Here is a 12280-nt window from a genome sequence, read left to right as displayed (position 1 = left end):
TCGATGATAAAATTTAATCCTATGATAGTAGACATTTGCCTTGAAGAATTTACAATACTTGCAAAATACAATGAAGATATTGTGCCAGGCAAGGAAACATATGTCCACTGGCAGCTTTCTTTGAATTGGACTTTGGTACAACAGCATAAGGAAGTTTTCTTTAAAAACTGTGGCTTCATGAGCATTCAGATAAAAAAAAAAGAAAAAAGAAAAAATTCCTCCAAATTTCATCGAAATCGACGAACTTCAACACAAGTTAATAGTCAAACATATTTTGAAAGACAAATTAATTATTACAAGCTCAATTCGAATGTGATTCAAAGAATACTATCAAGTATTTTGTTTTAACGAAATAAGTATGTTGTTTAACAAAATAATTATTTGTTTAAACAAAATAAAAAATATATTTCGTTTAAACAAAATAATTAATTCGTTTAAACGAAATAAGTTACTTGATTAAATGAAATAATCATTTCGTTTAAACGAAATATATGACATTATTTCGTTTAAACGAATTAGTTATTTCGTTTAATCGAATAATTTATTTCGATTAAACGATAAATTTCATAAAAGTTGCGGCTATATTATTTTTATAATAATTATTTTTGCCCTTCAAGAATGTTAACACTATTAAGTTTTAAGGCAAATTATACACAATTACTCATTTCAAAATTTCTTATAGGGTTCTCGCTTGCAATTCAATTTGATCAAGTTTAATCAAAATCCATTGAGTACACTCTGCTCTAAAGTTTTTTGAAAAATTATGGATGCATGGTTGGATGAAAAAAAACATCCATGTGAGATGACAATATTTACTCCAATTTGTTTCTGTGGAATTTTTTATATCCCAGAAACCTTGGAACCAGAACAGACTCTCCAACTGTCAACTATAAACACTTTACCAATTTACCTCAAGCATGATAAAGGAACTACTTTTGGTCATGTTTCGCACAATAATGGTCACAATAAAGCCAAACCAGGGGTATTTTGAATAACTTGATATATCAACTACTTAGAAATTTCAGGGTGATAATAATGCTGTTTTTTTTTTTCAATTTAAGAAAAATCCTATAGTTAACGCTTATAATCCTGTCAGAATACCAAGTTTACTACAAATTCAATCCTCTCTAAATACCAAATTTGCAACAATTCTATGGTGTCAAGACTCAATATAATCATTATTAAATACCTAGTTTACTATCAATTCTATAACACTATAAATTCTTCAGGGTTAACATCCAAAGCTAACCCCTGTAAGCACCAAGTTTATTGGTATTTATTACTACTGTAGAATCTATAATGCTTAAACACAAAATAATTTATTCATATACCTAGTTTACAGTAAATCATTAAGTGTCAACACTCAAAATAATATTCTTCAAATATCAAATTCACTGTGAAATCTATTATATTATTAAAGGCTCCTTCAATTTTTTACTTTTTGCATGTCACTTCCAGTTTTACTACAAATGTTCCAATTTATATTAATTTACTAGCTCAATAAATTTCAAATTCACTGCAGTTTACTAGACCTTATTCACGCCTCGTTTTTGAGACAATGAAACCGAGGTTCATAACACAAATTATGTCATCCATTGATAAGATGGTCATATAATGAATAGCCAATATGGCGTCATTAGACACTCGCTCAACAGCAAAAAAAAAATGGCTTAAAGATGGGTTCCCTTATTTTCATTGATGATGAAAATGCTAATACTTATATAAATAGAAAGTAGGTGTTCTAATGACTTGGAAAAATACCAGATGGTCTCACATGTCCATAATTAATTCATAATAAGCTAAATTATAAGAGAATTACCAGCAGAATTCCAATGAGTCATTGATCAAGAAAGGTCAAAAAGTCTTTTTTTGTTGTTTATCCAGACTGTACATACATGGTAGGGTTCACATGAATAGTCAAATATTCAAATTCAAATGCATTTTTGAGAATATTCGAGTGGATTTTACCATTCGATTAATAGCACAAGCTTGATTCATTACATCTATAACCCCCCTGTTGATAATAATTTTCGTAATAGAAATCAAACTGAAATGTCGGCTGATACAAAAAACCAGGGTTGTCTAAAATTTTTCATTCTATATGAACCTTAGGCCCAAAGGCAACTTACAATCACCTCAAACTGCAACTTAGAAAATCAACTTCAAATTTGCATGCTAGAGCTCGATCTTGAATTTTATGGCCAGTATAGAACGCATTTTAAGACGAACTGACCTGAACAGATAAGAATCAGCCAGAATCAATGTTTACTTCGTAAAATAATGATGGACATTTTTCATAAACTCATTTCAACGAATTTTATCAAAAAATATTTCGAGACAATCCCTGTAGATTGTAAATTAAAGATTGCGATGTCAAGTCCCTCGCAACCCCGGTCACTTTCAATAGACTTACTGATTTCACGCATTTAATCAAAAATTATTTCGAGACAATCCCCGTAATTTATACGTCAAGTAAAGACCCTCGCAACCCCCGTCACATTTCATTACATTCACTTGTGCTGGATAATCTAAGGATTGACCTTTGACCATCTCAACCTGCACATCAAAACCGAAATAAAAATAATGAAAGTAAGAAACTGATTGGCTGATATAAATAGACAGCTTTTACTGTCCAATCAGATCAAAGAATGTTAACATCTGATACCTTTCTTATTGTTCTTCGATATTTTTTAATATGATTCCTTCTATAATTTAAATTTAATTATTTATTGTTTCACGGCTTTGGCGTTCCTCGAGAGATCGGGAATATGAATAACCTCTATTTGAATGACATAAACTTTTCTAAGCGAGTCGTTACCAACAGTAAGTTTGTATTGCAGGTGAGAAAACGGCGAAATTCAGTCGTAAATAGCCCAATTTTTAATTCAATTTTTCAATTGGTAAAAATCACCATTCGTGGGCACCATGGGCATTTATGATTGGTTAAATCATATGCAATAAGAACATAATGATATGATTAAGAATACTAATGATAATGCAATAGAAACACCAATTAATCAAAAAGTTGCTTAATTTAACACTAAAATAAAATAACAAGTTTACTGTCAATTCTAGTGTTAACACTATGAATAAACATCATAAAAAAACACCAAGTTTACTGTCAATTTTAACACTCCAAATAATCATCATAAAATACCAAGTTTACTGTCAATTCTAGTGTTAACACTAAGAATAAACATCATAAAAAAACACCAAGTTTACTGTCAATTTGTTAACACTTAAATTAACCATCATAAAATACCAAGTTTACTGTCAATTCTAGTGTTAACACTAAGAATAAACAGCATAAAAAAACACCAAGTTTACTGTCAATTTGTTAACACTTAAATTAATCATCATAAAATACCAAGTTTACTACCAATTCTAGTGTTAACATTAAGAATAAAAATCATAAAAAAAACACCAAGTTTACTGTCAATTCTAGTGTTAACACTAAGAATAAACATCATAAAAAACACCAAATTTACCGTCAATTCTAGCATTAACCCTGAAAATTATCATCATAAAATACCAAGTTTACTGTCAATTCTAGTGTTAACACTAAGAATAAACAGCATAAAAAAACACCAAGTTTACTGTCAATTTGATAACACTTAAATTAATCATCATAAAATACCAAGTTTACTGTCAATTCTAGCATCAACCCTGAAAATTATCATAATAAAATACCAAGTTTACTGTCAATTCTAGTGTTAACACTAAGAATAAAAATCATAAAAAAAACACCAAGTTTACTGTCAATTCTAGTGTTAACACTAAGAATAAACATCATAAAAAAACACCAAGTTTACTGTCAATTTGTTAACACTTAAATTAATCATCATAAAATACCAAATTTACTGTCAATTCTAGCATCAACCCTGAAAATTATCATCATAAAATACCAAGTTTACTGTCAATTCTAGCATTTACCCTGAAAATTATCATCATAAAATACCAAGTTTACTGTCAATTCTAGCATTAACTCTGAAAATTATCATCATAAAATACCAAGTTTATTGTCAATTATAGCATTAACCCTGAAAATTATCATCATAAAATACCAAGTTTACTGTCAATTCTAGTGTTAACACTAAGAATAAACATCATAAAAAAAACACCAAGTTTACTGTCAATTTTAACATTAACACTCCAAATAATCATCATAAAATACCAAGTTTTCTGTCAATTCTATAATTGTTAATGCCCTAAATAATATTCTTTTATACCAAGTAAATCCTAGTGTTAATACTAGAATCTACAGAAAAACAATTCGCAACATACTGAAAGAATACTTCTGTTTAATGCCTGTGAAAAATGGCTGACATGTTATAACATACAAGTTACAAAACTCTTTCAGATCTCTGTGGCTTCAGACTGAAAAGTTTTCAATACTTCAGAGCTATGTCATGAAATACAATAATCCATATAAATGCTAAAAGTTTTGGCAACAAACATATTCACAAAATCAATACAATACGGTAAAAATAAAAATGTGAGGTACAATATTAGAAGTATACATCCACAAAGCAGCCTATTTCATTACAATTGTGATTGATTAAAACTATAGCTTAATTCACATATCATCCATGATTTAGTTTTACGCAGTATTGGATCATTTGCAGCTGCCAGAAATGATATCAAAGTCTTTAGTGACTTACATACCAAGTTTCTCATATTCTAGATCTAGATATTCTACTTCATTCATTAATGAAATGATGATAATTGTTTGTTCTTCCAAACCATATTTGTCAAGGTTGGTCAACAACTTCAAAATCAAAATAAATTTACTATCATTACCAACCTTGAACAAGACCTCTTTCAATTCTACAAGTGACAGCGGAAAACATTTTACTAGGTCAATGGCAATAATGAAAAAAAAAAGAAATTATTACCAATTTTGACTTATAATATTATCAATATAATTCATTCAAAGTTTCATCAAGATCAGATCTAAACTGCAGCCTCATATAGTCAAATTTGAGGCGTTTTACTAAGTCTACTAACTCTCTAAGATCTCATCATTATTTACATGCTAACCAAGTTTCATCAAGGTAAATAAAAAAAATGTATCTGTCTGCAACGAAAGTGAAAAGACGAACGAACAAAGATGATGTCAAGTCCACATTTCCATGCGTGCATATGTATAAAAGTCAAGTGGTTGCCTAGCAAGATACACTATACGATATTGTTCATTTAAACAAACACACATAAATTCGGACATAAACTGTCACCTTAATTGCCTTCACAAGCTTAGAAATTTTGATGCGTTTTACTAAGTCAAGGCTAATAACTCAAATTCTGTTGATTGAAAAATCAAAGATCTCATCATTATAAATGATCACACCAAATTTCATTTAAATTGGATGAAAATTGTAGTCTCTATTTGGAAACATTTTTTTTAAGTCAAGGGCAATAACTCAAAAACCGTTCATGAAAAGATCGTCAACTTTTAACTTGAGCAATATCACACCAAATTTTATTTAACTCAGATGAAAACTTATTCTCTAGTGTGTTTACAAACAAATTTTTACGTGTTTTTCTTATGTCAAGGGCAATAAGTAAAAAAACGTTCATTAAAATCTATTATGTTCACAAGCCAACTGCGGACTGATGAACAGACAGGGGCGACGGCAATATACGTCCATATTATAATGTGGGCGTATAAAAATATCACTCACATAACACTTATTGAAAATGCAAGTACATACAAAGTCTCATTTGAATCTGATCAAAGCGTGTGTTTACATCAAATGAAAGACAAATTTGTCAAAATCTCAAAATCAAATTTTTATCAAATTCAAACACACAAGGGTAACTCTAAAACCAATTTCGATATAAACTGTAGCCTCTATCGGGCCTACTAGCCAAATTTGAGGCGTTTTTAATAACTACAATACTGTTTATCAGATTAATACTAAATTTGAACTTGACGGAGCTCTCATCAATATATCCATACATACCAAGTTCATCAAGATAGGATAAAAGAAATGCAGCTTCAATTGTGCCTACAAGAAATGTGAACAGACAAACTGACCGACTGACAGCAATGGCAATATGCATCCACATTTCCCTGTGGGCGTATAAAAACCAAGAAGGTACGGACTGTCTTCATGTCTTTTACTAAAATATTTTACCAGTCTAATCAATATTAGATCAAAGCTTTCATTCCGTTGGTTATTAGCTTTTATTTTTTACAGCCACTTCATTTTGGGTCTAAAGCACCACTGTTGAACATTCATCTATTTGATGACACTGCGAGCCAATCAAATTTCTTCCCTTTTGAACGCCAGGATAAGAGACACAAAATAATTTGTTTTCCAGGGTTTATCCAGTCCACTGAAACTGAACATTGTTTCAATACACTTTTTTATTTCATATTCCAATTGACCCAGTTAAACTCGATTGGTTGAAGCAATGGTCATTAATACCAAGAAACGAAGAGGTGTCTTAAGACCCGAAATGGCTACATAAATATGAAAGCTAGTAAAACATGGAACGAAAGTTTGATCTGATTTTAATCTGACCGAGATTACCAAATCATATAATAAGTACCTCTATCAATATCAAGTCCCCGTGGTCTACCAAGTCCATGATGAACAGGGCCTCGAGGAAAGGGTCCACCAAAAGGTTCTCTGTAAGCATCATCAAATTCATTTCTGCCTTGGTCAAATCTATCCATGTCTCTTTCCATGCCTCTTCCTTTGACAAAGCCTCCTCTTCCTCTTTCGAAGCCCCCTCTTCCTCTCTCCATGCCACCTCTTCCTCTTTCGAAGCCCCCTCTTCCTCTCTCCATGCCACCTCTTCCTTTTTCTATTCCGCCTCTTCCTCTTTCGAATTGTTCTCTTCCTATACCACCTCTTTCTCTGTCCACACCTCCTCTTCCTCTTTTCATGCCACCTCTTCCTCTTCCCATGCCACCTCTTTCAATATCCATGCCACCTCTTCCTCTTTGTGGATTGGGTAGTGTGGATTCTGATACATCTGAATCTGACGTCTTGGTAACTTCATTAATTGAACTCTTTGCAGTGGCATCCATTGACATTGAAGTCTGGTCTTTCGTATCTTTTTCCGTCAGAGCAGTAATGTTTAAAATTGTTTCTTTGGAGGCATCTTTGGAATTAGATGTTGAATCTTTCGTTGAATTGCTTTCTGATGACTTGGTCATCTCTTGATTATCAGTTTCTACTGTTGAGCCTTTAGTTGAAGCCATCGATGCACTGGTAGGTTCTACATCCTTTGTTTCAGATTTTCCTTTATCAATACTTCCAAAATTGGCTTCTGAAGAACTTGCTGTTGAGGCATTGTCAAGATTTTTTGGTTCAACAATGATCCCCGATTTAATTTGAGATGTTTTGGTAATTGCAGATTTACTAACAATTGGAGGAACTAATTCAAGTGGAGACACACTTGCAGAAACATATCCAACTGGACCTGAATTTTTCTGACTGTTTGCATTGTGTTTGGCACCATTAAAATGAGCATCTAACTCTGTCTGGTAGTTGACAGTAACATTACATAATTCACATCTAAATACAGCTTTACTGAAAAAGAGAGAATAGTCTATAGTAATCAAGTTGTAGAAGAAAAAAACTTCATACATACATAACCTAAATCAAAAAGCAAATTTGAAACAATTCTACGCTGTATCCATTAATATTCCTAACCATTTAATCTTATTTGAATTATATACAAACCTTTTTTGTAATGAAGTTTGCTTCATTTTAGCAGTGTGAGCCTGACTGATATAATGTGTTGAAGCTTGACTAGGAGTTTGGAATGACAGCAGGCACGCTGCACAATATTTGTTGGAATCTTGATGTTGAGCATCAAACTGGAAGTTAAAGAAGCTGAAATTTACTATTATGTCCATTGAATTAAACAAAACAAAGGTGAAACTACAGTACCTGATACATCTGCAGACCTGTTGAGGTAAATCCATTCTATGTCAATGCAATTTGCTACAGTTCGAGATCTTTTTCTGGAAGTCAACCCTAATAATACATGAAGTGGATAACAATTATTGAAAATTTCCATTACATTTTGAAAAAAACACAAATAGTCAATAATGACCATTTTTATACTTTGCAGCCTTTTAAATAATCCAACTTTTTTAGTAGTGAGCAAACTGTTCACAAAGCAGATATCAATGTAACTGAATAAAAGATGTTTTTAATGGAAAATTGACTGGTCACATCTGAATGTAGCTCAAGTTTTTACCCAATTGTACATAGGTAAGATTGATGGTAAGAGAAACATTAAGACTAAATATAGTAGTACACCTTAGGACAATTTCAGCCAAAATGTTTGGTTGAAATGTCTCAGAGGGTAGAGTGCTTATATTGAATCTTTAAAATAACTACAGTACTCTCAGTACTTTCTTCTGCTGAAACTGCAATTCACATAAAACTAATCAGAAAAATTTATTTACTGATAAACGTTTCATGAAAAAAAGTCTAGACCAATAACTAAAAAAATCCCCCAAAAGATCTCACAAATTCAACTTTTATCTAAATCAGAATTTTATCTTCGGTGAAATAATTTGTTTTATTGTTTTTCACTTATCTAAGGGAATAAGCGCGAAAATCATTCATGAAGATGTCATAAATCAAACTTATTGAAAATCTCACCAATAATATGTTTTGTTAATACAAATGTATACCGGTACCAAGTATCCACATCCAAAAAAAGCCAATTTCAGCTACGGCTAGAGCAATAACTCAAAAGTGTTCAATTGTCAGAAATCTCAACAATAAATATTCATGTTCATACCAAATTTCAACGAATCAAGATCAAAACTAAACTACCCACATTTCTGATATTATTTAAAACTTTTGAAATGGCGCTGAATGATTGATGATGACCATGTTCCTGTATCAACAGTTACTTTCACAATCCCATATTCTTCTCATTAATTTTGATAAGTAGAGAGTTTAATTCTCGACCAATTAGATTCCTTCAAATAAACTAAATTTTCATCAGAATATTCCTAAATATTTGAAATGACATTAGAGGCAATGATTTGGCAAAGCAAGTACAACAACACAAATGAATTATGTCCCCCTAAATTCACACTTTGAAAATTGCTAAGAGATTGATGGAAGAGTTAGAATGCTCTGAAATCTTTTGTGAATATCAAGGAATATTGAGTGAGTTTCTGCCAAGTTTCACATGGAAAGCTTATCGAGAAGGGGGTTGATGCAAAAATGCAATAGTTCCTAATGATCAATGGAGGCCCCCCATCTGCAATCGCCATCCTTTTACACCAAATCTTACGAGATGAGTGATTAAATAAATTGGATGATATATGGTCTACCAAGATAGATTATTAGTCTCTTATGACGAGAATATATAGGATTGTGAAAGCAACAGTTAGGTGTGAACAATATTGTACTGTTGCTAAAGAAACATGCATAAATTATCTTCAAGGAATTGTGAAGAGGTTTTTCTATAGAAAAAAGAGTGAGTTACTTCCAGAAAAAAAAAACACAAAATAAAATAGGTTGATACTATTGATGAGATAGGTATAAGCTTAAGTGATTACAGGGATTAATATTCGGCTAATACTTAAATTCAAACCTGATCTTTAATTTAAGTTTATGAATCACATACCAAATTTGATCAAAATCAGTTAAAGAAATATAGATTCTTGATCATTTACGCAAAAATGTGATATTGCTCACATACTTGAGAGATATGGGCATATAAAAAAACTAAAACCAAACATCAGCCTCTGATATCTGTTTTTTAAGTTGTCAGCTGGTGTAAAGACAGTCTTATGTGGATTTTTGCGCACCTTGGATCCGCCAAACCAGATATATTTAGAAAGAAGCATATTTTTATAGTTCAATCCCCCTACACAATTTATGTCACACTTGCAAACCATCAAAGTCTTAATTTAAAGAAACTGATCTCTTGTCGGCCATTCAAAACTGTGTGAGCAGCCAAGAGATCAAGGGTCACAGAGTCACGTGATACTAACAAAACAAAACAAAACATACCTCACACTAATTTACAGTTAGATAAAGGTAATTGAATATTAAGCTAGAAAGACAGCTTGCCAGGTAAGTAAACATACGCCCACTAAAGGTCTCATCAGGGTACACACAGTGGCAATAACTTTAAAACCGTTCATCAATTTCAAACTCAACCGAGATATTATTAATAAATACCTACATATCAAGTTTCATCAAGATAGGATAAAAACTGTAGTCTCCTGCCTTCAGACAGATCGGATAAAAATTGTTGACTCTAACATACCTACAAACCAATTTGACGTGTTTAAACTAAGTCAAGGGCAATAACTCTGTAACTGTTCATCCAATTATTACCAGTTTTGAACTTGACCAAGATCTCATAAACATATCCATGCACACAATGTTTCATCAAGATAGAATAAAAACTTTAGACTCTATCGTGCCTAAAAACCAATTTGACATGTTTTAACTAAGTCAAGGGCAATAACTCTGAAACCATTCGTTTCGAACTTGACCAAGATCTCATCAATATAAACATGCATACCAAGTTTCCTACAGATCAGATAAAAAGTGGAGCCTCTATCATGCAATCAACGCAAAATTTAACACGTTTTTACTAACTCAAGGGCACTAACTCTGAAACCATTCAACCGATTATTACCAATTTTGAACTTGACCAAGACATCATCAGTATGTACATGCAGACCAAGTTCCATCAAGATCAGATAAGAAATGTGGATGGATGAAATTGCTGTCAGAGACTGAATAAAAAGAGGGAGATGTTTTGAACAAATAAAAAACAAATCAAATCTGCATTTTAATCAGATTTTTGAGAAATATGCACAAGACTTTCTGGTATTTTCCCTTTATCTTTTCAAACTGTTTCACTTCCTACTTCCTTAAATTCTGATTGGTGAAACTAAATACCAAGTTTTATAAAAAAACAGATACTTTTAAGAATAAAGTAGTATAAAATATATAATATATGTTCTCAAACAATTCAACAAAACATTCTGGGCCAAAACTATCGTTATTTCCAATTCGATCTTCTTTGACTGATAGCTGAAATCGCGTCTAATAATGTAATATGATCATCTGGTAACACCACCTTCATATATGCACATGATTTTTCTTACAAGTCCTTCCTCAAGCGAATCATTATCATGTATTTACATCAAAATCTGATTGTTGTCACAGATAACTTAGTTCAACATATTGATACAAGTATTTACAGCTTTACATCTTATTAGCTTTTATACCTGTCCTCAAACAGAAAACTATAAATAAGACTACGTACCCATTGTAAAGTACTAGAGAAACTACACAAAAAATACTTGTAATAACTCATAGAATCGTAATCTAATTGTAATCTTACAGCAATAACTCGTACAATCGTAATCTAATCGTAATAAATCTTAAAATCCTGTGATTGCCTGCAACTTGTTGCAAGTTGTTACGAGTTATTAACAGATACCAGTGAGTTATTTATGGATCCCAGCAAGTTATTTTCAGATGATTGCAGTTAACTACGAGTTAGCGATTCATAAAGACTTGAAGAAAAATGTATATGTGAAGGGGGTATAAAAGCACATATTTAAACTCATCCCTATAAAAGGCAAAAGGGTGGCAATTAATTAGTACATTCTGGACGATTCTGACCTTAATCAAATGGTACGCATCTAGATTATGTCACATAAATAATTTTCTATTAGCATCTTGAAGCATACACACAAAAATTAAAATAAAGAATTATAATAGTATGTGTAATAAATGAGAACAAGCTAATTGACTGAAGGGGAAATTTTCTCAATCTTTGTATGGGAATATAAAAATCTTCAAAAGGGATCTGTTGTCAGATCCTCAACAGGTATATTACATATAAAGAAATTGTAAAATAACTCACGACAAGAGCCAATGATGTTGATGATACATTTAGTTGAGGATTGGATTCATTTTGGAAACTTTTCAACTTCTTCTGATGGTTTTTGCCTCTATAATGTTGAACAGCCATTGAGTTTGAAGTTAATGCCACATTACATAAATTACATTTGGTATTCAGCATTTTCATCTTGAGATCAACATTAGTAACTTGATCAAGGATTGTTTGAAATTCAATTTCAAATGAATCGTCTTTAATTTTCTCTTTGCCAGTAGTTGTAGCTTGCCTTCTTTTCTGCAGCGATGTTGTGGTACAAAAATGGTCAACAGGTTTGGAATATAATGTCTTAGGTATAGTGTTGGTGCTAGATATATTTACAGAAGTTGCAGTGGTTGTTTGGCTTGAAGACAGTTGAGGACTATCT

The 12280-nt window shown here is 31.7% G+C and overlaps 1 protein-coding gene across 1 annotated transcript; it reads right to left on the bottom strand.

Moving 5' to 3' along the window:
* Window positions 1–7459: 7459 nt before the first annotated feature.
* Window positions 7460–12039, bottom strand: LOTGIDRAFT_105450 (hypothetical protein; the record flags this gene model as incomplete). Its single annotated transcript, XM_009059931.1, has 3 exons — window positions 7460–7544; window positions 7668–7834; window positions 11881–12039. Coding segments are annotated over 3 exons (411 nt in total), but the record flags the coding sequence as incomplete, so codon positions are not given.
* Between the last annotated feature and the right edge of the window lie 241 nt (window positions 12040–12280).

This window comes from Lottia gigantea, assembly GCF_000327385.1.
Source record: "Lottia gigantea unplaced genomic scaffold LOTGIsca_4, whole genome shotgun sequence".
NCBI lineage: Eukaryota > Metazoa > Mollusca > Gastropoda > Lottiidae > Lottia > Lottia gigantea.
The sequence above is the reverse complement of the archived record's forward strand: the minus strand, read 5'-3'. Positions and strand labels throughout refer to the sequence as shown.